We start from the raw sequence: 26599 nt of genomic DNA, 5'->3' as shown, positions 1-26599 counted from the left end.
TGATGAATCATTACAAAACAGACATGTATAAAAATCGATATAATATCTCGATAATGGAACTGACAAAGATATTATTAAAAGAATCAATGATCAATGTCATGAAGTTTAAATAAAAGTTAAATTATAAATCATACGAATATATATATTATCTACATTAATAGTTTCCATAAAAAACAGAAAGCGTAAACGATATTAAATTAGTAATAATAATAATAAGAAGAAGAAGAAGAAGAAGAAGAAGAATAGATACAATCATCCTTTTAACAGAAACCAAGCCACAGAGCGTCGGTCTTTTAGATACACGTAATAAAATAAATCACGTCGATAATAAGTAAACGAGACTGCGGTTTCTACATAGCTGCCGTTATCGCTCAACAAGGACAAAAAGAGATGGATAGATAGATAAAATGAGAAAGACAAAGAGAGAAAGAAAGAGGAACGAGATTTGAAAAGGAAAGATGAAAATTGATCGAGTCCGGGAATGTGCGATTGTTAATTATATGGTTATCGACCACGACGCCTACCGTACTCCTCTCCAGGCGTGTACACTGTCCCATCATCGGCAACCCACTGATCCACCTGAACGAACTCCGATACGAAACTCGGTATTTTGCATTTCATGATCGCGCTGTTTGCTCGGATCACATACTCGTTCTCAGCCTCGGTGACAAAAAACTGCGAAACGACTGCCCGCGCGGGCATTGCCAGGACATTGTTAGGCAAACGGGTGAATTAGAGAACAATGGTTCGGAATAATATAATAAACAATGTGCTATTTAGTCAGAAAAATATCTTCCTTTATATTTTTTCGATTAGCTTGGATTAATCACAAACGAATACGTTTTCTTCAAGACCAATCAATATATCTTTTTACAAATTCGAAGTGATTGAATAATATTTGTAAACAATAATTTAAACAAATTTTCTGAAAGATCGTATAGATTATTAAAAAGAAAAATTCGTATCAGACGGTATAAAGAAATTTGTAAAAGAAAAAAAGAAGACAAGTCAACGATTTTGTAAGAAGATATCAGAAACGAATTCGTGCAAGTGTATCGATTGGTCGAAGAAAAAATGAAAGAGGAGACACGCCTCTAGTACCCTGCCCGATAACAGGATCCTCCGGAATGTAGACATCTCCGTCCTCTCTTATCCATGCCTCAACGGTAACGAATTCAGCGATGTAACTCGGGATGCTGCATTTCAAGATCGCGCTGTTACCCCTTATTACATACTCTGTCAGGATTTCCGGTTGGTAAGGCTGCGCGACGACTGTACGAAAAGCACACACTCATACCAGATATACCTGATCATAATTAATAGATTCTAATCTAATTTTAAGCTCCGTTCTAATTCATTTTAATCCAGATTCGATGATAGATCGTTGTCTCTTTACTTATAACTCAAGCTGATGTATAATTAATTCATTAAATCAGGAAAAATCGGTTAAATATAATAAAATAGTAAGACCAAACGAGAAATAAAACGTAATTTATAGACGAAGTTTGAGAGAGAAAGTTTTAAACATGAAAAATAATATCGTTAATTTAAATACTGCGATACAATCGTACAGCGTGAGAATCATGATATAGTTAATCAACCCACCACTTACACATATGTACGTACGTACATGTCAACTGCCACCGCCGTGCGCCATCGGCAGACACCGAGAGCCGACGCGCGAGCGGAAACGAATCGTTTACCACGTGCTACTTTGCACACGTCCAACTATAACGTTCAACGCTACGTGTTACAAGGGAACGCGCCAATGCCAAAAGAGTCGAGGACTCTGGGGGAAATGAAATTTGTCGATGAGGAAGAAGGGACTAAAAAGAGAAAGATCGAGGGAAAGCTCCTCTTTTTATACGTGTGTGTTTGTGCACGCGGACGTATCTGTATGTATGTTTATGTGAATATGAATGTGAATGCGTGGGTACCATAATCATTGGATGGTCTGAAGGTCGAGCCATCACCTCCCACCCACGACTCAACCGAGACGAATTCAGCGACAAAGCTCGGTATGGTGCACTTCAAGATGGCTGCATTTCCCCTTATTACGTATTCCGATACCACCTCTGCCTCGTAATACTGAGTCACGACTGAGGAAAAAAACGATTGCTAGAAAACTCTCTAAATTCCATTGATTATTCCGTTTCGCTGGAACTTAATTCATTTTTTGAATGAGTATATCACAAGTTTCTTGTCGCTTTAGTTTATAGTGACACATCACATGATAATTCAGTTACTCCAAATATTTCGATCATGATAAAAATAAAAATATTCAATATTTGAAAGAACGTGTAATAAAAAGTTTAGCTAATAATTTATGACGATACGCAACTGTTGTTGTTACATCTCTGTCATATACTATAAAATAATAATAGTTTATCGGAACTCCACAATCATCCTAGCTATTTATAGATTGCACGTAACATATCGTTTGCATGTAATTAAGAATTTATCATCCACAAGATAGAATATGCTTATTAAGCTACTTTCATCGCGCACGTTCGACGTTGACCGCTCTCGAAATGCAACGCTGCCTGCAACGTCCAAATATTGTTCTATAAAAATATTGTTCGGAGAAAAAGAAACTCATCTCTCCTAATCAAATCTCATCCCCCTACCATTTCCTTCCTGCGGATTAAACGAATTTCCTTGGTCATCCTGCCAACCGACTACTTGAACGAACTCTGCTACAAAACTCGGTATGCTGCACTTTAGAATCGCCGCATTGCCACGAATAACGTATTCGTTGTTGACTTCTGACTGATAGTATTGATGTACCACTGCAACGAACGACAACAATGAATTCCCGTGGCCGTTCCTAAAAGAACGACGTTATTACTCATTCGACCCACTCTTCTCTCTCTCCTATCGCACGCAACCATCGAATAATTTTCGCGCACGCGATCAAATACATCATTTCGCAAACAAGGGGAAAATTAAAATATATATTTACGAGATTAGAAAATGAAAAGAAATCTCGTACTTAAAATAATTTTATTGAATACTAAACGGTTCATTTCTGCAATAGTTTAGTTCTCATCAAGAATTTCATTCATTTAATTGAAATTTATAAAATTCATAAATGCATGTGATTGTAGAGTTACATATTAATAAATTTAATTTACAAATTTAAACAAATTTTGTGAAAAGACATGATATTATAATCTTTCCATTATTTCTGCTTCAATATTGACATAATAATATATTTCATAAACATGTTTTTAAAAATAAATTATTCATTAAAGGAGTTAATTTTTTTTCCAAAATGTTTACAACCAACAACAATAAAAGAAGCATAATTTATATCGTGGTTCATTGGAGATAAATGACTGGAAGAAAATTCGTCGACGTTGACGAGAGCCGTGAGGATGAGATTACATCGGCTCTTCGAGAGCAGATCGATTCGCATTGTCGCATCTTACACCGCAGTCGCAACAGCAACCTAACACGCAAGATTTCACGAAGCTGCACGAAGCTACACATAAAAGACATGTCTCGTTTTATAATCGAATGACGAACTATAAGGGATTCGTACATTAAAAAAAAAAGATAGATAGATAGATATATCTATCTACATATATGTATATATCTATATACGTATATAGATAAATAAAATGGAATAGAACAGATGTCGTCGACGTGTTCCAATTATTTTAGAGTAATGAATAATGAGCCGAGAACAACATTAACAAAATGGATGACGGATTCTTGTATGTTCATAAACTCGATGTATTAGTTCATGATACTTGTAAAGAGAAAAAAAATTTTGTCTGGACCAATACATCCAATGCATCTTAGAATAGAGGATTTTCGAAACGACAAACTGCAGTATAAAATTTCATTAACGTCTCGTAAATCGTAATAGATGGGCGGTTTTCTTAATGAATAATTTCCGTTCAATAACCCCTACGTGGATAATTTGACGGCAGTGGAATAAAACGATCGAAAGTGCGATGCTCGATCTGCTCAAAAAAAAAGGGATTCTGGTTTGATACAATGTAATACGTATATAGATAACGAGTTCGTTCATTTACTCTATGCATGTCTAAAGTCAAATAAACAAAAAAATACCAAAGTCATCGCTCAGTACAAATTCCTCTCCCTGATCGGTATGCCATGAAAGAACCTTAACGAAATCGGCGACGAAAGAAGGCACGACACATTTCAATATGGCGCTGTTTCCACGGATGGCGTATTCCTTGTTCACATCGGTATCGTAATACTGCGCCACCACTGTTTTCGTGTATTTTTTGCATTGCGTAAAGAAAGAAATGAAAATTTTCTACGATTAGTATGAAAAATAAAAGACGTTCCCTTTCGTCTCTACATTAGACGATATTTTATTACAACTTTTGACTCTGATCTAACTTTCTTTTTCGTCTTTCTATTATTCAAACAACAACGACGATAATCACTCGTAATGAAATTAACGTTGTTACAACAACGTACTATACTATAACGAAAATGACGTATTTTCGGCGTTTCTCGTTAAAAGCACGCGCTACATATATATTTGTCATCTATGACGATACTAATGACGTTCAATACTCTTACACGAGAATGCCGTAGACGAGGGAAAAGCAGAGAGAAAGATTAACGAGGCACAAATGAAAGCGTAGAGGAGTATGTGCCACTTATTATTCGTCGTTATACGATAACTTTTTCTCCTCTTCTTTCCCTGATTTTTTCACTTCATTTTCTTCTTCTTCTGCCCTCTTCTTTTATTTTGACATAATCCAGAGATCTGATAAAAAGGAAAAAGAAACTTGTTCGCGAAATAAGTGCATTTCTTTATATCACGGAAGAATAATTGAGCCGACGAAAGATAAACGTACAAAAATAACTACGATCGATAGTAAAGCGTCATGAGGCGCGCATGAGGTCACGAAAATGAATCACTAGACAAGTTTTCTAACCCCCCTCTCTCTCTCCTTTTCTTTTCATACGGCAAATATAATACACGCATATGTAAAACGAATCCTGACTCACGATACTTTATAAATTAAGTTTCTTTTAAATTACATCCTGAAAATAGAATGAAAAAATAAATAGATAAATAGATAGATAGATAGATAGAGAGAGAGAGAGAGAGAGAGAAAAGAGAGAAAAGAGGCATTGTGTGAGTACGCATTTCACACAAATGCGACGGCGGCGGCAGCGATCGTTCTTTCTCTGTAATTAAACGAGTACATGAGATCCAAGTTTTCTCCGTTCTAACCTCATCTTTTCCCACCGCATCGCTCCTAAAAAAATCCATCTAATTGACAACGACGACGCGTTCATCACTTTCAAGTACGTGAAAAGTTGATATGTACTTGACCTTCGAGGATGTTTGTTTTTTTTTTAAACTTTGCTGGAAAAAAGGTTTTTTATATTACAGTATTTGGCCACCTCTTTCGAGATTTATAATATATAGTTATATAATAATTAATTTACATATATATATATATATATATATATATATATATATATATATGTATATATATATTTGTGTTTAGTAATAAAAATATTCAAATATAAAATTAATTAATCAATAATGTACAATTTTTTCAATTGAACTATGTTATTATAAATATTAAATTTATTCTTATTTATTGAAGTTTAATCAAACTTTATAAATTTCGAGAAAATAAAATCTTACGAGATTATCGATTATTTTTGTTCTTTTTTCTTTTTCTAATAATTTTAACAGATGGCCAAACGACAGACGGACTTGCTCCGTATAATATTCGGGATGGAAGGCACTTACCGGCTCTTACATTAACATCTCGGCTGTGAACTGAACCGGCTGGGGAACGTGCGAGACAGCTGTAAACCTGAGCATGAACTTCTTGACGATAATCCTCGGCACGGAAAGGAGGGAAGACCAAATTTCCATTCGGTAGGACCTGCAGCAAGCAAAAAAATGAACTATCAAGTATGTACGTTCAGAGATTTTAATCTCGAGTACATAAGAAGTAGTCTTTACTTTATATATAAAATGTTTACCTCAATGTACGCACGCATATATAAAAGTATATATAACAAAGAAGTCAAAAATCTTATGGTCGATTAGATAAAAACGGCAGCAAGTAGACGTCATTAGCCGCGAGAATGAGCATTATGTATTAGGGTCGATTAATATACCACATCGTATAAGTATAAAGCAAACCAATGGAACTAACGAAGTGAAAATAATTGGACTGCCGATAAATAGCCAGAGCATGTAAATACAAAAGAGCAATAGATTCTTGTATGTCTTTTCACGGCTACGTATTCACAATTAATAGATAGTTGAATGAAATATCGCTTTTTTAATGAATGAAAGAAAATATTGTAGATATCACGTCCTTAAAATCAAGTTGACCAATTTATCATCGTTATCATAACAGGATCACTTAAAAAAAAAAAGAGAAAAAGTGAACGGAAGTCACCTGTCTCAATCCAGGAACGTCTCCAACAGCAGTGCCATCGCCACGAACCCAGATAATGTCCGGTTGGGGATTTCCTCTAGCCTGGCATTCAACGACAGCTCCAGTTCCATTTGAAAAGTCGACTCTGTTTGGTGGTTCCTTAACGAAAACGGGTCCCATAGATTCATCCTCAGCGATAGCAACTGAAACAAAAAGCCATCCATCTTCATTGACTTATCTTCTCAATGATATAATAACCGTCGTTGCTCTGGAGTGGCCTGACCTAGTATACAATAACACAAGCTATCGTTGCAATTCTTAACGCGAATATCTTGCCGCAATTTCCTCGTTAACGGTGAATTGATCGATGATCTACTAAAAAACTTTTTTAACAGAAATACCTCGATTACGTAGTTAAATAATAAAGATGAAATTCTCTCTCTCTCTCTCTCCCCCTCTCACTCTCTCTCTCCCTCTCTCTCTCTCCCTCCCTCTCTCTCTCTCTCTCTCTCTCTCTCTCTCTAATCGTTTTATCTTATTTTTAATTATTTATTCTCGTGTAACGAATCTTTGATAGATCGAGGACATAATGATTTATACAAGAAATAAAACAGACCGATGGAATACAAAAATAAAAAATAATCTTAGCATTTCGTGAATTTCCTTTTGCTTATCATTCGTTTCCTGTAGGATACGCTTCATATATCCCTAGACGCATGCGCATATACTCGACTGGCGTGTCGCCAATTACGGCAAACAACAGGTTGTCGGTCTCCTATTGAATAATATGCTGTCAATGTCATATGTCTATAAAGAAGATATGCAATGCGTGATTCCTTTTCCGCTGTACCTAGCTTGCATTTATTGCAAAACTCTTGAGAGTGGAGAGTTTTAAATCGATAATAAAACACGAATGATAACGTTTCTAAAAAGGATATTGTCCCGAACTAGAAACAATTCTCTTTTAACAAAATCACATTCGATAGGATCTTCAGTGACTTATGATCGTCTTCACATGATTTCAGCTCGATCGCAGCTCGAAATTTTAATCACGCAAAGAAACGCAATACGATCAGGCTGCTACCTGAATTCGCAAGAGAATTGATCTTTCAAGCTCGTCCTGTACGCGCATCCACATGAAAGAAAAAAAACGAACATCAGCGTGTTTATGTTAGTTCTGTAGTCATACTACCTATAGAAAATCGAGTCACGAAGAACCGGTCAGTAAAGCGTACGGTATCGAAGCTACCAAAGATACGACAGTAGGTACACGCAAGTATACAGAGCAGGTGTTGCAGATTTTTCACATCTCGAGCTTTCCGCTTTGCGAACAGTCACCAACCAGCCAACCAGTATGTTCTTCGTTCACTTCGTTCTGTTGAAAGAAACTTGTCACTACTAGTGATCTTAACTCGCACGAATTACGAACGTTCGATACGGTAAATGGAATTTTAATTGAACGAGATACCGACGTAACTTCATCGAGAATAATACTCTGAGATAAAATTTTATAATTTCTTTTCTTCACATGAAAAAAAAATGTATTAACAAGTTTCATAAACATCATTTAAGAAACCAATCTTCTTAGATAAGACATTAATTTATCATTCATTTTTCTTTCTCTATAATCCAACTTTGATTTCTTTAATATCTTACCTCTCCAATATCATGTATATCTACATTTTTAAGAAAAAACGTATGAAATTAATAATTATAATCATCGCTTGACAAAAATCTTTTTTTATCTCTAGATCATTTATCTCTAGATAACGCATACTAATTCGCCTTATCAATTTTTTTTATCAACTTGATCCTATTTATATTTCTCTAATATTTTATTCTTTAATATTTATTAATACTATGTATAGCTTTTCAAAGACAAAATATACAAAACAATTACTATAATTCCTATATGCTTAAAATGAATATCCCAATCGAAAAATTAATTTTATATCTTCTACAATCATTCATTTTAAAAATAAAGATACGATAATTACACATTTTAAATAAAATATCCTATTCGAGAAGAGATATCAAATAATTAACAACGATTAATCGTTGCTGTAATTAATGTAAAACTATCTAATTATGTCACTGATTGAAATGACCTATGAATATTTCTACCCATCACTGATGACGACGTAAAAGGTTTACCGATGCGTTAACACGCTAAACCATTCATAAGTGTTTCTCGCGAGCGTTAAACTTTATCGGATCAATATATGTTATTATAACGAGCTTACGTAAAACATCCAATCGTAGTTCTAGCCAAACGAGAAGAGTATGCAAAGAAAAATGGAATTTGCTGTAGTCTACGCATGAGCGTGGAAGACCTACTACCGTTCTTCCGTTTTATCTTTTCTCTTTTCATTTTCTTTTTCCCACTTCTTCTTCTTCTTCTTCTTCTTCTTCTTCTTCTTCTTCTTCTTCTTCTTCTTTTTCTTCTTCTCTACATATGTCTCAGGATTTTTATACTCAAACCAACATGCTCGCACACGTATCCATCGACAATAAAAGGCAGGGGTTCTTCGCGGTCGACAACCGCTCTGTAATCTATATATATGTATATGTATATGTAGAGAGAGAGAGAGAGAAAAAGAGAGAGAGAGAAGCTTTCAAACGTCCGGATACGCTGCTTCGAATATATTTCCAACGATACACACACACTAGTGAATAAATACGCATGAATCTCTAGTGTAAAGCACCCCACGTGTGTGGTACGTATGTACATACACACATACAAATATATACACCCGCGCATAAGAGATATACGAGAAATCGTGAGTCGAATAATAATAAGACGACGTTTTAAGAGGATGAACTGTCGACCAGAATCGATAAAGAACAATGACTCTCGATCGATGATCGTATTTGAGTTAACTGATCCGGAAGATCTTCCTACATGCAATACTTTATATAAATGTTCATATTATTCATACAATATGTGTGTGTTGTGTGTATGTATGTATATTTGTGTGTATGTATATGTGCATGTATGTATATGTGTATGTATGTGTGTGTATATATGTATGTTTATGTATATGTGTGTATGTGTTTGTGTGAATAAGTATATTCGATATACCGGGTAAGTCATTTAAAATTGAAAGTACGAGTATATATCGGTTACTTTCTATGATAGAAAATATTTTTTAAGGAAAGATATATCTATTTAAAGAGGACGAAAATTATTCTTTGAAAGTAATATTTTTCAAAATATTGAAATCATTAATATTTCTTTAAATGGAATTTGATCTTTTCCTATAAAAAATTTGAAAAACAGATCAAGACAATTTTAAGTTATCTTAAATTTTTCTTATCATTATTTTAAGCAAAAATATCTCCTTTTGATGTTCGTAAATACTTCAAATTTATTTATGATATTGTTTATTAAATATATTCGATTGTTCTCTATTTTATATCTTATTAACAATACTTAATTTATGTTCAACGTGTACTACAACATCATCGTTGAAAACGATATTTCATATAAATATTGTATATTGATTAATTATTTATGATATTCATTAACATAACATACGGTTAACTCAATCGACAATTTACATAGTATTAATAATAATTATCCAATTAATAAATTTACAATCATTACATGATTAATAAAAATAAAAACTCTATATAAATAAGATATATATATATATATATATATATATATATATATATATATATATATATATAGAATGCTATGTAGTGTTACAATGATTGTAATTATCCAAGATATTCGTTGCATCAGACAATATCACCCACGTAATTTAAAAAATAATATATTCAACTTTTCTATACAATCGTGCCAGCAAAGCGAAACCAAACGTTAGAAAGGCCAGTAAACACACGCTCCGCATGAGTAGAAACCTTAAGAAATTCCTAAATCCGGGGTGTATCGGTTTGTGGACGCGTTAGGTAACGTTCCTTCAGCCATTCTCGCCTATTTCTAGCCACGTTTATGTTCTTTAACGTTACACTGCGAATATACTTGTCGTCCCTCTACTATACAAGTTAACACCTTCCATGACTACAAAATTACATACGCGTTGACTGAAAAATGAACGAGTTTTATAGACCGAGAGAAAAAAATAGCTATCGTAAAAATGAACCGATAAAAACAAAGATATAACCGGACTTCCTACGTGATCTTTATATGTGAAACATCGTCTTTGTTCGAAAAAGATAAAAAAGAAAAAAAGGCAACTTGTCCTTTACGAATCTTAACTATTTTTAATATATGTAACTCTCGAGAAACAATTTTTCATAAATTACATTTTTGTTATCGAATAAACAAATATATAAAAAAAAGCAACAAATCGTTATTATATATATATGATATATCTTTCTTTCGTTTTCGTCTTCAAATTAAAATACTGTAAATATCATTAGTTGTATCTCACAATTCGAAAAATTAAAAAATAGTAAAATCTATTGACAATTACCGTTGACTATTACCACATTCAATGCATTAAAAACAACCTGACAATTAAGTTATTCAATTGAAGAACAACAAAATAATTTTGCGTTCTTGTTCTCGTTTCGTGAACTGATAAATTGATCGTCTAACCGATTTTGATGGTATAGTAGTAAACGTCTTTTCACGTAAGACCGATTCGGACACCTGGTCAGTAGAGAGAGAAAGATAGAGAGAGGGGGGGGAGAGAAAGAGAGAGAAAGAGAAAGAAAGAGAGAAAGAGAGAGAAAGAGAAAGAGAAAGAAAGAGAGAGAAATAGAAAGAGAAAGAGAGAGAGAGAGAGAGAGAGAGAGAAAGAGAGAGAGGATAAAATGGAATTTCCGAGCAAAAAGGGAGAGAAGCTTCCATTCTGGGAACGCAGCTGTTCCTTTCCTTCGGTTTTCTCTCCCCGTCCTTTTAGAGCTCTTTCCTTCAGCAGCTGCACTCTGTTCCTCTACCTACGCTTCTCGAACCTTTCACAACGGCTGATTGGCCGAGCAACGACGTGCCGCCTATCCAAGATCCAGAGAATGAAAGATCATCCCGACAAAAACAGAACGCCAGCAATTTGGTTTCGCTACAGTTAACCACAAGGAAGGATGTGAAAGATTTTTATAATATCACATTGATATCCGAATATCGTGAGGCTCTTTTCCACACTGAAAAAAAAGCAATAACAATATCCTTCGTGAACGACCTAACATGCGAATTCCTTTGTAAATTTCATCGGCGAAATAAGACACGCGAATTCATATGATAGAATGAAATTTATGACATACAATTGAATCAACTTCGAAAAAATATCTTTATAATGCACGGTTTTTTATAATTTTTCAATCAAATTTCATAAATTTATTTCGTCAATAAAAATAAGAAAGAAATGTTATCTAAAAACGTAGATTATTAGAAACTTATAATGAAAAATTACAAAATTATAACGGAAACACATGAAATATAAAAGAAACGATAACGAACTTGCTCTTATAATTAATATAATATAAATTAAAAATAAATTAATATCATCATTTATTATTACTACATTTGGTTTTAAAATATTGATATTTTCTATCGATACAAGAATGACATTAATGGAAAATTGAATTATTATAATTTATTAATAAAGCATCAAATGCGTGCTCACAGAAGACTTATTTTTATATCTATAATAATTTTATCCTTCTTTTACTAATAAAATATACTGACAAAGTTCCGTTGGAAAATACTGAGACATCATGTATAATAAGGGTCGGAATACACAAAGTTTATTTCCTTCTATCAATCGCTCTTCGTTGTCATTAAAAAGAATACTTCATTATTAAATAGATATAATTAACAACGACAATAACTAACGAATATACCAAAAATCTTCCGGTATTCGTTACACGTTGAATCGTTGCTACGACGAAGCATACTTCATAATCACCCTAACGAAGCTTTCTGTGTTTCGAGTAAGGTATCTATGATATTTAATCCTTTTATACTAGGGTACGTAACGATCTTTGATTCAATTTAGACTCGTTTTAGCTTATTGTTAAAATAGCACCAAAAGAAGAACAGAATATAATAGAAATTAGATAAAGTAATTTGACATCTTAAGAATCGTGATCCCAAAAAGATCAAATTGATATCAAATATCGTTGACCGTCTATTTCAAAGACATCATAACAATAGATATTTAAAATAATTACATGATTCGAATGCAATTATAAAGAATTAATTTACCATTCGTCAATGCCAGTAGAGCCAGTAGAATCATAGCGAAGATGTAGGTAGGTGCTTTACACCCCCCTCCTGGAGGTTCACGCCACATCCTGATCGCACTGATTTTCACCTATATCATACACAAAACACATGTCTCAAACGATTTGACACCTTTCCTTCGATTTTTTCGTGACAATCGCACCATCCGTCTGAATTGGACAGTTTCATATACTCTCGATTTCGACGTAAAACTTCCATTATATGATTTAAGATGCTCTGTTATTATCGATCGCGAAGATACGTCTAAATTAAACCGAAATTATTAAAATTACAGATTGGACGATTAAAAAATGCAATTAAAATAATTCAAATCAATTGTAAATATGTATAAGCATGCAAAGAGACACGTAAGATAAACATCTCTTATCGTACTCTTATTTATGAGATAAAAGTATAGACTAAAATACAAATTAATCATCTTTAATGATCGGTCGTACTTTGCAAATTTACATATACTCCTACTCTTATATACGACCAATATCTTTATCAAATAAGCATTCCAAACTATATTTAACATAGCGTAAAAAACTTCATATATATATATATATATATATATATATATATATATATATATATATATAAACAAATAACAAATAATCGATGGTGCCTATAAAATGTAAAATTCGTCTACAAAATTCGACGAAAAATCAATCTAAAACATTTTTACCAAGTTCATGTATAAAAAATCTTTCTAAAGATCTTATTCATATATTGTCAACGTTTCATCCACGTTGTACCTGAATCCACTCTCTCGATTCAATTTTGATTCGCTAATCCTAAAATCATCGCTAAAGGCGAACAAAACGTCTAACGCTTTTTGAAAGGCTCGGTCTCGCATCGTGCACGTGCTGAATCTCTGATAGCTGAAAGGCTTGCCGTTGGACAGCGATGGCGATTGTAGAAACGAAGAGAGAAGTGACAAGTCAGATAAAGAGGGGGTGGTAAAGAGGATGAGGCAAAAGACGAGTACAACCCCGCAGAGGAAGAAGAATGAGGGGGAGAGAAGTACACGGAGGAGAGAAAGCTGCTCCCTCTCTCGCTGGGTTTATTGATCGCAGGGTGCGGAGCGAACTGAGCTACCCTTCATGCGACCGTACGCCATACTTGATGGTATTTGCAACGAGGCAGTTTGCTCGTTTGGCCACAGCTTCTCTCCATCCTCGTTATCTAAAGTTCGCTCGATTATAAATAAAATCTAAAAGAAAGGACACCGATCTAATGAGGAAAAGAAAAATGAAATATTTGACGGATGCCGCAGTCAGGATTTGGACGATACGTGATTAAATAAAGCCGATGATAATGACGATGGCAATGACGATGACGATGACGATCTCGTCCTAGCTAAGATGATGTCACTGCCCTCGCGTCATTGACACGATCTGTCGTCATGAAAGAAACGCGTGGCAAGCCAGGCGGGACGAACACGTTGATGGTAAAAAGCGTGGCTTTGTCATGCTGCAAGATCGTAGTCGTCTCTCTAACGATCCTTTCTTGCTCACGGAGAAAAAAAAAAGTAAGTGAGCCAGAGAAAATCTGGAGTAAGAGATGGTATAAAAGAGACGAAAAGAGAAAAGGAGTGGAGAAAGAAAAGGAAAAAGATCGTTGAAGGGGAGTTGCTCTTCGTGGTAACCAAGGCAACGCGCAAAGCGTAGCGAGTATACTCGTGGCGATAAAATTCTGAACAAATGATTTAAGAAAATCTCAACATCTTTTCTCTAGCCGAAGGAAAGATCATATAAGAGAGAGAAGACGGTCATGGAAGACGGACGTCATGCCTCTTGGTTTCTTCGAGTATTCGAGGAAGATGCTGTTAAGAGAGGTTCTATATTTTTATCGATAAACTGCAGAAACCAGTCGAGTCCAAGCAAAGGCTAGTACGATCGTCACGAATCGATGATTTTCGCACGGTGATCACTCGCGGATGAACGTCCACGATGGACGATCACGTGCACGCGCACACACCCACAGGAGAGAAGGATGAGATTATCCTTAAAGGATACTCTCACTCTCTCTTTCTTTTTTCTTATTTCTCGATCTTTTTTTCTCTTTTATTCTTTTTTTCTCCCCCATCAAAGTATGGAAATGTATCGGAGTAAGATAGTCAGAGAAAATTACTTGAAATTTTTTTCGGATTTTCTCGAAGAATCACGTCGAAAACGTGAAAACTTACGTACCGAAAACGACAGCAGCAGGGCTTGTAGATGCGCGTCGATCGTAAACGTACGTAATGCAAGTACAAAGAAAAGCCGCGTACTTCCTTCGACCGTAGACGACCGAAGAATGTGAACCGGTGAACGGCGTCGCTCGACTCGACGCTGCTGCTGCCACCACTTCACGTCTGCTGAGAAATAGTGGGGAGAAAGGGAAGGCTCCGAACTCTCATGGATTGATGCTGGAGCGAGGGGAAGAGGGAGAACGTCGGTTTGCTTTCTCAAGTAAGCAGGAAACAGTCAATGCTCCAAGAGTATATATATCTATATAATAATATAATATTCTATATTAGATATGTGTGAATATTGGCAATGTACATAGACGGAAATATATGAAACATTAAATAACATTTGGAACGTTTCAAATTATTTTTAATCGTTCAACAACATATCTTTCTTCTTGCAACTACTCTCGTATATATAGAGTTTCTATATATATGACTATTAAGCATACAAGAGAATTTGATTGTATATATCACGAATGTCTACATTTGCAAAAACACGTGTCTACGTAGAAACAAAAGATGACAGATGCATAAAACGTAATAAACGATGATTTGCTTAATAGAACTTTATAATGCATTTACTAGTAGTTCATCTTCGTTTCTTATCTTAATAAATTATATATTAGTTATTCAAGGTTAATCGTTATTAAGATAATCTAAGTATGAACTCATCGTTGAATAAACCACGCTGACTTATATTTTCAAAGAATATATTATATGTTTTTTCGAAGAATATATTATACAACTGTTTTAAAATAGTACAATTTACATTATGTTTTAAAATGGTACAATTTACATTACATATTTATTATCTAAAATGCAAACATTATTTGTAAAATAGTTCAGAAAAAATATTTTAGAATGATCGAATGACAATGTATTCGAAATATTTGTAACGTAGAGTCAGCTGTCTACATAAATATTTTATTATAAAATAAACGATAATTATCTTAAAGTAATTTTAAAGTATAAATTGGGTTAATTCTTAAACTATGCGATTATCATTAAAATTAGATTTACCAAGAAACTTATTGATAATAGAAAACATTTTGTAATTAGAACATCATTGTATTTTACTTTAACCAAGTTATAAATCGATGTTTAATTTCAAAAGTTTTACCATTGTCTTTTACTCGATGAAATTCTCTAATATATATAATAGAAAATTCGCCATTATTGGACTATATTACTGCAAAAGAACAATAAAAATGTTTGATATCGTTTTTAAACGATATGAACAATTATGAACAAATACTTGATTATTATGAATCATCTTCTACTTTTTTTCTACTTTCTATATCATATTTACAACAAAACTCGAGAAGAAGAAAAATGCAGAAATGAATGAATAACTCGAAAAAAATCAAATTACAAAAAATATGAAAAATGCGCGCAAATGATTATTTGGAACATTGAATAGAAAAATCCAAGAGCTACCATTCTGTTAAGAGCGCCATCTTTCTCATTCGTCGATAGTTGCATTTTATTTATAATAATATAATACGTTATATTTTTAAATTTTAATTATAATATTATGTATAATATAATGTACTAGCTATTATTGTGCTTAATATTACTAAATGGAAAGAACTTTATATATAAGTTCATAATTCTTCATTTCGTTTTTTCTCCTTCAAAGGCACTATCTTCGTTCTATAATAGAATTGGTATATTTCGTTTTATGAAGCTCGCCGCCTTAGCGACGCTCTGATTGGTTTTGAATATGCGGGGGTCTTTAGAAATGGACGCTAAATGTAGTTTTTCCGTTATAGCATGCTGTATTTCCATTTTTTATCTCCATTTGTTTATATAAAGAACGAATTATTTATTAAGAAAATAATTTATTATATTTACAAATTATCCTTACTTTTGAAAGGCCTAAGACAAATAGATTTTATAAAAGAAAATGTTTCCTTTTTCTATTGCATGATCACTATTTGTATCGTAAACTAAAAATATATGAGTGCATAAGATTCTTTCTTTTTTATTACATTTTTTAATGAATGGTTATTATGGAGAAATATCAGTATATGAGAGCATTTATATCAGCTGCATCGGAATATGCAAAACATCCCAGTGAAACTACCATATCTGCTATACAAAGAAATCTTGGGGTAAGATTGTGATTGTAATTCAATTTTATTTGCTATACTTTTTTTATTAATTTAATTTATTTGTATATATCAAACACTCGATTAAAAGAAATTTGTATGTATTCCTAAGGTCATAAGCGTATCATTGGATCTCAGCATTTTTGATCCTACAACTTCAATAGCAGCTGAATTTTATGTCAGCTTACACGAGCTTATGAATTCTTTAGGATCTAGAACAACATTAATTTGGAGTACTGTAGATGTTCTACAGAATGCTTGTCGAAATACGAATGCCAGACAAGCTCTTATCCATACTTATAAATTTGCTCCTATATTAGCACGATTATTGGAGGTAAACATTAGAAATATAGACGTATAACGAGCTTTTATTTTATTATATTTTAACACACTTTTTAGGCCAACTTGACAAGCGAGAAGAGAATACGTGTTTTGAAACTTCTACAGGAATTAACTTATGGTGTAAAAATTTCTTGGCAAGAAGCACATTTACCGTATTTAATATCCATTTTAACACAATGGGTAATGCAAGTAAAAGAAGAAGAAATTGTTGCCCTTTCATTAGGTGTACTTGTAAATCTTTGTTACAAAAATCTTGCAGCAGTTTATACATTAATGCGTACCATTGATACTAAAACATTTATACGAACGTTACTAAAAATTCAAAGCAATAATGTTAGTACAAGCGTTCCGTGTTGTAAACTTTTGATTATATTGGAACATACTAATACAAATATCTCAGAAAAACATATATTGGATTTTGCTGCTGTTACATTTACAAGTTTAATCAATGCTCTTCAAAAAAAAGATGTATTATTGTTAAGACATATTATTGATTTCTTTGATGATGTTGGTCAGAATGAACATTCACGAACTATACTACTTACATATGCAAAGTAAGTATTACAAGAAAGATGCTCTAATAAATTCTGTATTTCTTATTGATTTGTCTTTTTTGTTATTAGTTATAGTAAAGATGTAGAACGATTATTGGCTACTTTAGAATCTAATTCTGATCCAGATTGTGTTGCACTTTTAATGGAATTTTTACTATCATTAGTAAAATTAAAAGTGATTGCTTTGATTCCATTATACCCAGCATGTGTAAAATCAGCTATGACATGGGTACCTGTAGAACAAGTCAGTATCTTTTCTTTATTTAAGTAGAACTTCAATTAGCATAAACTTCTTTTTTCTGTTACCATTAGGTATGTTCTAAGGCACTAGCACTCATTAGGATAATTGTGATTGAATCACGACGTACTAAGGTTTCTACAGAAGTTCTTACAGAACTAGATCCATCTGTGCTTATGCTTATAACTAGCACAAAGGATGATGAAATACAAGAAAAAAATGAACTGCATAATATTGAGGCACAAGAAAGACTTGCTGAATTGATGCAATTATTCCAAGAAATGGTGAAAATTTCAGGACTTCGATCAAAGGTGCTAAAGACATTTAGTGAACAAGCAATGCGAAAGTTGTTAAAACCAATATTGGAATATGAAGAAACTGCAAATAGGGACTGGCCTGGAAATCTTATTCAAGTACAGTAACATTGCAAGTTTTCATTATAATTAAAATTCAACTCTATTTGAAGCATGCCAAGAATTGCTTACAAGTATAAATGACACTTGTTTAAATTCTTATAGAATTCAACAACAAATCTTTATATACATGCCTTAGTTTTAACAGCAGATTTGGCAGCTAATAATTCAAACTGGTTGACATTATTTTCTGAATTACTTCGAAAAAAACAAATACAAATGATAATGGCATTAGCATTATTTACGGGTGATGGAGAAATTAAGCAAAAAGTTCTACAATTAACATCATCTGTAGGTTTTCCACAGGAATGGTAAGTTAGGTCGAAACTTGTATATTCAAATATTTGAATGTAGAAATTAATTGTACGTGCGTGTATGTATGTGTGTAATTTATACATATATATTATTTTTCTTATAATCAGTGTTGCTGCAGTAGCGCAATGTATGAGACAACTAGAACCTTTAGTTTTGGTACAAAGCAATGCTAATACTGTAACAGGAATTGAAATTAAACCCAACATTAATTATAATGGGAATGAAATGGCTCCATTATTTTCATTTGGTCAAGAGGAACGTCTTAATACTTTTATAAGCAAGCTTGAAACAGCTATTGAGTCAAATCAAATAGGAGATATTACAACTTCTGCTGTTATGGAACTGTACGAATACAAAGTAAAATTTGCATTTTCCCTGTATCATAAAATGTAAAAAATAAGATTTACATTTATATCTCTGTTTTAGAGCTCAGCCTGCCAATATTACTCTACAGTTTTGTTAATCTAATTATATTTACTATATTACATAGATATTTTTTGATTCACATTAATAATAACTCTAAAGCAGTGATATGAATGTATACTGCAGGATCAAATAATTTATAGTTATGTAATGTAAACTCATAAAAGTTAGCAGCTATGAGACACGCTGAAAGAGCCATGCAGTCTAGTTTAGAAGCTGCAAATAATCATGCAACTAGTCTGCAACATCGATTGGCACAAGTAATAGCAGAATCTAGTCGTTTACATCAAATGTTATTTGATACTCAACAATGCTTAGAAGGTATAAAAGTCGAAAAAGTTGCATTAACAACAAAACTTAATGAATCAGAAGATCAAATGAAGAAAATACTTTCTGTTAAAGCACAAGTAAATTCTTACTTCTTTTACAAAATTAAATAATACAATTGATATATATATAATGAGAAAACAAAATATATATATATATATGATATTTTTTATAGGAAATTAACGGATTAAGAAAAATTGTAACTGAAAAATCTGCAAATATCGATTTATTGAATAAAACATTAGTAGAACGTGTAAAAGAAGTGGAAACCTGTATGAATAAAATTGATACATTAAATAAGAAAGTAATAGAATTGGAGACTGAATATTCAGCTGCAGTAGCAAATTCTACAGAAATGACTAATAAAAACCATGAGTTAGGCAAACTTTTATATAAAATGCAAGATTCCATTAACAAAAAAGAACAAGTATGTAAACTTTTCATGAATCATATTAAATTATTAAACATATTATATTAATAATTTATTTTTTACAGATAATAGAATTAAAAAATAACGAAATAGAAGCTAATCAGAAAGATATATCTGCATTAAAACAAGAAATCCAACAATTAACCAAATTGACTCATTCTTATGAACAAACTTTAGCCGAAAAAGATCAGAATATACAGAGAATGACTTCAGAATTAACAGATCTAAGTAGAATGAGAGATATGATTTTCGAACTTACTGCCAAAAAAAAAGATGATTTAAATACAACCTAGCAGAACAATAAAATAAGGAAATTTTATATACGTGACCAAAATAATATTGTTACAAATTTATTTCTTTTCTCTTATTAGTTCTCCTATATTCATAAAATGACACTATTTTCATAAAGAATTATGTGTAAAATACGATTTTCATATTTTATTATCGGATTTGCTGCGAATATACTGCGCATTTAGTAATGTTTTTTACACTTATGAAAACTCTAAAAAATATAAAACTAATATAGTTTGTAAAGTATACTCTATCCTTAAAAAAAACAAAAGATCAGGAGTATTAAGGAAAAATATTTGTAAATAATCATTGTTACTAATACGCTTTATTACATAATGTCAGATAACATCATCGATATTATCAAATTTTTACTGTAACAGAATATAAATTTCTTTTTGTTATTCGAAATCAATTTTTCAATTTTGTTTCCTCAAATTTTTACAACTTTGAAATACATCGAACTAAAGTTTGTTATGTGTTTCCAGGTTTGGTATATTTTAATCTCATGTAGATTATTATACTAGCATAGAAACTAAATTAGATAGAATAAAACTTAAAGATGTATAATATAAATTCATATAAAAAGAAATTTCAATTATACAATATTATCACATATAATCACATTGGAATAAACATGCATAAGCATTGTATTTGAACTAATATAGCAAAAATTACAAAAGTAATAACGTTAGAACTGTAAACATTTAACAAATCTATTCAAACTTTTTTTCATATATATGTAACATATTGAAATGTCAGCAATATTTAAACGTACATCAACTTATGCTTTAATATTCTTTTCATGATTTTAAATTTTATTGATTTACGTGTAATTATTAAGTTACATACATGATTGGTTTTGAATGTCTCATCTGTTCTATCTGTGCGCTGTGCACGTTTCAAATAGAAACAGAATAATATGTTTATACAAGATGTTTCAAAATAACTATTCCTACTTTTTAAATGTGATCGAGAGCATCTAATTAAATAGTTTTTTATAATAAAGTAATGTCTGGAAGTAATTCTGTACTTAATATTATAAAAGTTGAAACTCTTCATTAATCTTTTTATATATATATATCTATTATCATTCTCCAAAATTAACTTTTGTATTTAAAGCCATATTAAATTAATTGTTTATAAAAGAATTACAGTGACTCTAAGTAAAACTCGGACACTTGCATTTTTTTTTTTTTTTTATAAACCAATAAGTAATGTAAAGAAATTAAAATGAACGATATTACAATTTTTATTAAACTATATTCAGTGCCATACAAATCCATGAAAAACAAATAAAATTCATTTGCATTGAGTAATAAAAAACCAGTCTTAAAATTAACAGAAGTTGGTCTCAAATTAAAATTCGAACAATAGAAAATTCTTATGAATATATGTATGTTTTACATTCTATACTAATTCTATCCTAATAGTTGATAGTCCTTGTCTTGAGACCTTTTAATCGATTTAACATTAATCGGACCAATTTTTCACAATATGAAATATCAATTTTTGCTCATTCCTCTTCCAATGCTCTTTTCAATTAGAGATGATGTGATTTTTCAGTTTTTCCTCCAAATATACCCACAGATGCACAATTACATTAAAGTCTGGTGACTACAAAGGTGTTTCAATAATGATCAAGCAACCATAAACTAACATTATGAATCCGATGTTTTTGATCATTCTGGATTTATTTTTTTTAAAAAGATAAATGTAAAAATGTCTTTTTACTTCTATGATTAATTTTGATACACTCAATTTTGGATCCTTTTTTATTTTTCTTACAATCCAACGCTCTTTGGATTCTGCGAATATTTTTCATTTGGTTAATTTTTGACAGTATTTCTCAATCTAAATCGTTTTACTACGTCATAAATTGTAGAATGGCTTCATTTCACTATTTTTATAATCTTTCGGTCAGATAAACCATCTTTGAAATAATAAGCTTTCAAGAATCTGACAACGTTCGTCCAGATTATCTGCCCATATTCAGATATTAAAGCAAAATTTCACAAAAAAGAAAAACATTTTATACGACTTGCATTACGACAATAATGATACTCAACGAAAAAGTGATTAATATTTCATTTTTCATTGGCATTTGTTTATATGTAGTATGTTTACGGCGATGTAACATGTCCGAGTTTTACTTTAAGATTAGTTTCTGCTAATTTTAAGATTGGCTTTTTATTGTTCGAATTTTTATTACAAATGAATTTTATTTTTGTTTTTCACAGATTTATATGTTACTGAATATAACTTAATAAAAATTATAATATTGTTTATTTTAATTCGAACTCTACATTACTTATCACTTCATAAAACAAAAATATGCAAGTGTTTAAGTTTTATTTTGAGTTATCAATAAAGAAGAAGAGTTAATTACTAGAATTATTCTTAATTTTGATAATCTTCGTAACCATCTGCAAATATTTCGAAGAATTTGTCGTTCAATCATACGGTTTATGCTTTGTGTGTCAACAAAAGAAACCATAATTTTAAAGTTTTTATAATTGTTTTAATACTATTTCTGTAATTTTCCACTAATTTATAACCATTAAAATTTAATAAAAAAGTTGCTTTTTACGTTGAGATTATTTTAAATCTTCATTTCTTTCATATCGTATTATTTCAATATGAAGGCGTGTCCGAATACTACTTTATTATGAAAAGAACAGGTCCTTTATTACATCTAGATATTAGGAATAGTTATTCTAACTAAACACCCTGTATATTAAATACATATTCACTTATTACAAAAAGATATTTGCTCACATAATTAACTTAAGCATGCGGAATGAATTCCTCTTTTAATAAGTTTTCTCTCATATTATATCGTTTGGCAATAAAAAGAAAACGACTTAAATATTCAAACGTTTTATAATTTATCGCTTTTTCAGATTATTAATTTTTTGTATATTTTTATACATAAATAAAAAAATATTTAGCTTAATATATATTTATATTAATTACTACAATTTTATTTATCTTCAATTCCAACTATATAATTTAATTTTTAAGTATTTCTTGTTTTTATTATTTTACGATATAATAAGTATGTATAAAAAATACTTCATACCTACATATATAGGCTTGTTAAAAGAGAAGAGTTTTACTAGAAAAATTTATTTTAAAAAATGTTATTTCTCTTTTTAAATAAAAAGCATGACGTAAAGAAACTGCAGTGAAATGAAAGAATAAAAATTATTATTTATCTATTTAAAATTGATGAATAATTCATACTGATCTCTTTCATTTGTCATGATAAATTAAAATATACTAAAAGCAACTCTATCGAATGATATGTTATTCTCTATATTAGATATTAAAATATAAGAAAATTTCATCATCAACTATTACCATTACTCCATGGTTGTTCGCTAGAAGATGCAAAAATTAAATAGAAACAATTAGTTATCATATTTATTCCAGCTGCCATCCAAAAAACTGTATGCCAACGTGCTAAAGTTTCCTATGAAATCAAAAATAAAAAATAAAACAACATTGAGTCTACAAGATACACAATATTCACTCAAAGATACTAAATATATTATAATAAATAATAATGATATTTGTATACAGAAGTACTCACATGTCCTTCAACTAATCTACCAATGACATATGGTGCCAAAAATCCACAAGCATTAGCTGCTGCATTGGTTAATCCATAAAGAGTACCAGCATATCGTGGTGCTAGTGCAATGTGATTCATTTGATTTCCAGCATAAACTGCACCTTGTAATGAACTTAATCCAACAAGCATTATCAAAACAGTCATGCGATCACATCCAGCCCAAATAGCACCTACAAAACTGAGACTGGGACCAGCAGAAGCCACTGTATTCCATAATTTGAACGAAGTCAAAGGAGATAAGATTTGCCGAGCAAGAAGAGCATCCGCAAAACTCGAAATTCCTAAACCAACCAACCAAGAACTTAGATATGGTAATGCTGAGAGAAATGCATCTTGTTGCACATCAAAATGTAAAATTTTATCCATATACGTTGGCAATTCTGTTAGCAATGTGTAAAAAGCCCAGGATTGTCCACATTGGGTTACAGTTATAGCCCACATAGGCAGAGATGTAAAAATTGATAACCAAGGTACACCAGAATCATGAGTCTATTTTCATAAAAATATAAAAAGAAATTAATTGTATTAATAACTATATATGAATGCATACTGCCATTTAACTGACCTCATGTTTTTTTTCAACGCTAGCTTCAATGTATGCTTTCTCATCAGGATCAATTCTTACATGTTGGGCAGGTGTATCATAAATAAAGATTAGCCAAAATGCGTACCAAAAAATACCTAATCCTCCAAATAAATAAAATGCAAGTGGCCAACCACCCCATAGTTCCAGTGAACATAGCCATCCACTTACAGGTAATGATATAACTGTTCCAAAATTTGCACCTAAGAAATAAAAAAAATTGATAAATAACAAAATATTTATTTATCAATTGATATCAATGGTTCATAGCATTACCTGCATATACAATTGCAGCAAATTTACTTCTTTCTAATGGTGGAACCCATTGTGCAAGCATAGTGTGCATTGCAGGAAAAGTAACACCCTATATTAAAAATATATGAAAGTGAATAATAGTAAAACAGTATAAACCTTTCATTAAGAGTATTTACCTCTGTAAATCCCTCTGCAACTCTAACTATAAGAAATGGTACTAAACCCCAGTATGCTGCAAAGGGACTGATTACAGTCAAGACAGCAGTTAAGAAAACTCCTAGTCCATAAACCAACTTTCCACCAACTTTTTCAGCCATTCTACCTCCTGGAACATTTGTTGCCACATATCCAAGAAAAAATGCTCCTAATATAACACCTTGAGTTTTTTCATCCCAATTGAATTCTCCTGCACTCTACCAAAAAGAAATAGAAGTAAATTTAATAAAACACGAACTACATAAAGCACTTTTATGAAATTTGAATATAAAGAGTATATCTGAAAGTGAGTAATATATCAGTGATACGTGTTAAAACTGATAACAAGTAGAATAATAAAATTGATAATGTCATGAGTAAGACATGTAACTTGATCATTTTAGTTTACCATTTGTTTGTGATTTTATGTTGAGCTAATTGAGTTAAAGAATATATTTAAATATTCAATATATCAAGTATTAGAATTATAATGCAAAAACAAGAAATTAATATATTCAAAAAATTATACAATCAATGAGAAACAACAATAAAACAATAGTTAAACATACTGGTATAAATGTTCCATTTATGGGATTCCGATTAGAACAAACATCAGTAGTATTTTCATCATCATTAGGTATAGCTGTTTGATTAACCATTGAAACAATTGCGATTGATAAATTTACTCTCATTGCATATACAAGAGCAAAGCCTAGAAAACCTAGGAAACCTAGAGTATAGCGTGCTTTTATATATGATTTTGTATCGGATGGATTCTGTTCTATGTTAACTGAAACACATAATATAAAAAAAATGATTAATTATTAATAAGTCATTATTGAAAGAATAAATGTATTTTGGAATATAAATAAAAATAAATATTTCCGATGTCTCACAGTAACTTATCATAATAATATAATTATATACAAATATAATTATAACAATATAAATTTTCAAAATCAATTTGAATGCCATATTATTTCTATTATTTTGAAGTTTCTGCGATTAGACAATAGATTACGTGATACTATCAAGCATAAAACAAGCTTCCGTTAGGTCAAAGTAATAAAAGACGATAGTTGTATGGCATTATGTACTTGTAGATCCAGGACAAAGATAAATATACATATAAATAAACAACTGTATGATATTATAAACAAACCTTTTTCCAAACAATCATTAACACAAAGTGGTAAATCATCTCTCGAAACGCTTGGATCAAGAACCTCCATATTATATTTAAAAACAAATGTTACAATGGTCTTACACTTTCACAATGACTCACTGCCACTACGAATACCTCTATCGCATTAACGTAACCACTTGCTTTGTTCTTTCAATCGTAACTTAGTACATAGAACTATCACATTCTTCTCGAGCGAAGTTGAATATACGAAATTTATCACGGCATTCAAAAGTACACTGTTTATTGTCTGGTGCTGTTAAGCTGTTACTACTATGAAAAAGTTAAAATAGCCGGTAAAAGTTACATTCATTCCAACAGTTGGTAAGAAAGATCACGATAAAATTCATTGTTATTTAGAAAATTGTTCAATATCAAAAATATCTTTATTTTGTTCAAATTGACATCTAACAATTTTCATTGTACCGAGTACGGCATTTAAATAGGAACACATAAATAACTCTGTTATTTGTGA

General features: G+C 31.4%; 3 protein-coding genes across 52 annotated transcripts in view; 1 reads left to right on the top strand and 2 right to left on the bottom strand.

Moving 5' to 3' along the window:
* LOC124421957 (Down syndrome cell adhesion molecule-like protein Dscam2) overlaps positions 1 to 14938 on the bottom strand; it is a 68692-nt gene extending 53754 nt beyond the window's left edge. For 16 of the 50 annotated variants that reach the window (XM_046957748.1, XM_046957749.1, XM_046957722.1 and 13 more), the window contains exons 1-5: positions 14790 to 14938; positions 12577 to 12685; positions 6423 to 6604; positions 5759 to 5897; positions 4081 to 4242 (exon numbers count right to left, since the gene is read on the bottom strand). In XM_046957748.1, the coding sequence (XP_046813704.1) occupies positions 4081 to 4242; positions 5759 to 5897; positions 6423 to 6604; positions 12577 to 12664 (571 nt within the window). In that variant the 5' untranslated portion in view covers positions 12665 to 12685; positions 14790 to 14938. Of the gene's footprint in view, positions 1 to 524; positions 687 to 1937; positions 2100 to 2627; positions 2790 to 4080; positions 4243 to 5758; positions 5898 to 6422; positions 6605 to 12576; positions 12686 to 14789 lie in introns of all 50 variants that reach the window. The other 34 variants (XM_046957729.1, XM_046957721.1, XM_046957720.1 and 31 more) reach the window with 4 other exon arrangements.
* A 1091-nt stretch (positions 14939 to 16029) lies between these two features.
* On the top strand, positions 16030 to 22340 carry LOC124421651. The gene is made up of 10 exons (XM_046957080.1): positions 16030 to 16944; positions 17054 to 17275; positions 17341 to 17837; positions 17907 to 18081; positions 18150 to 18488; positions 18594 to 18799; positions 18911 to 19160; positions 19394 to 19633; positions 19729 to 19980; positions 20049 to 22340. The coding sequence occupies exons 1-10, from the start codon at positions 16834 to 16836 to the stop codon at positions 20274 to 20276; spliced, it is 2520 nt and encodes an 839-aa protein (XP_046813036.1). The 5' UTR covers positions 16030 to 16833; the 3' UTR covers positions 20277 to 22340.
* A 1228-nt stretch (positions 22341 to 23568) lies between these two features.
* LOC124433110 (sialin) lies at positions 23569 to 26401 on the bottom strand. The gene is made up of 7 exons (XM_046982716.1): positions 26104 to 26401; positions 25511 to 25731; positions 24923 to 25159; positions 24768 to 24855; positions 24474 to 24694; positions 23867 to 24397; positions 23569 to 23746 (listed from the first exon to the last, which is right to left on the bottom strand). Exons 1-7 carry the CDS (start codon positions 26171 to 26173, stop codon positions 23624 to 23626), a joined length of 1491 nt encoding a protein of 496 aa, XP_046838672.1. The 5' UTR covers positions 26174 to 26401; the 3' UTR covers positions 23569 to 23623.
* Positions 26402 to 26599: the final 198 nt, after the last annotated feature.

The sequence above is a fragment of the Vespa crabro genome, chromosome 2 (assembly GCF_910589235.1).
Source record: "Vespa crabro chromosome 2, iyVesCrab1.2, whole genome shotgun sequence".
Classification (NCBI taxonomy): domain Eukaryota; kingdom Metazoa; phylum Arthropoda; class Insecta; order Hymenoptera; family Vespidae; genus Vespa; species Vespa crabro.
Note: the sequence above shows the minus strand (reverse complement) of the source record. Positions and strands in the feature narration are given on the sequence as shown.

Excerpts from the sequence above, each read along its gene's own strand:
- LOC124433110 (XM_046982716.1), bottom strand. The coding sequence starts at position 26,173 with ATGGAGGTTCTTGATCCAAGCGTTTCGAGAGATGATTTACCACTTTGT. Across the intron at positions 24,398-24,473 it reads GCGTTGAAAAAAAACATGAG|ACTCATGATTCTGGTGTACC; the intron begins GTCAGTTAAATG and ends TTATGAAAATAG. Across the intron at positions 23,747-23,866 it reads GTAGATTAGTTGAAGGACAT|GAAACTTTAGCACGTTGGCA; the intron begins GTGAGTACTTCT and ends TTGATTTCATAG.
- LOC124421651 (XM_046957080.1), top strand. The coding sequence starts at position 16,834 with ATGGTTATTATGGAGAAATATCAGTATATGAGAGCATTTATATCAGCT. Across the intron at positions 17,838-17,906 it reads ATACTACTTACATATGCAAA|TTATAGTAAAGATGTAGAAC; the intron begins GTAAGTATTACA and ends TTTTGTTATTAG. Across the intron at positions 19,981-20,048 it reads CCATTAACAAAAAAGAACAA|ATAATAGAATTAAAAAATAA; the intron begins GTATGTAAACTT and ends TATTTTTTACAG.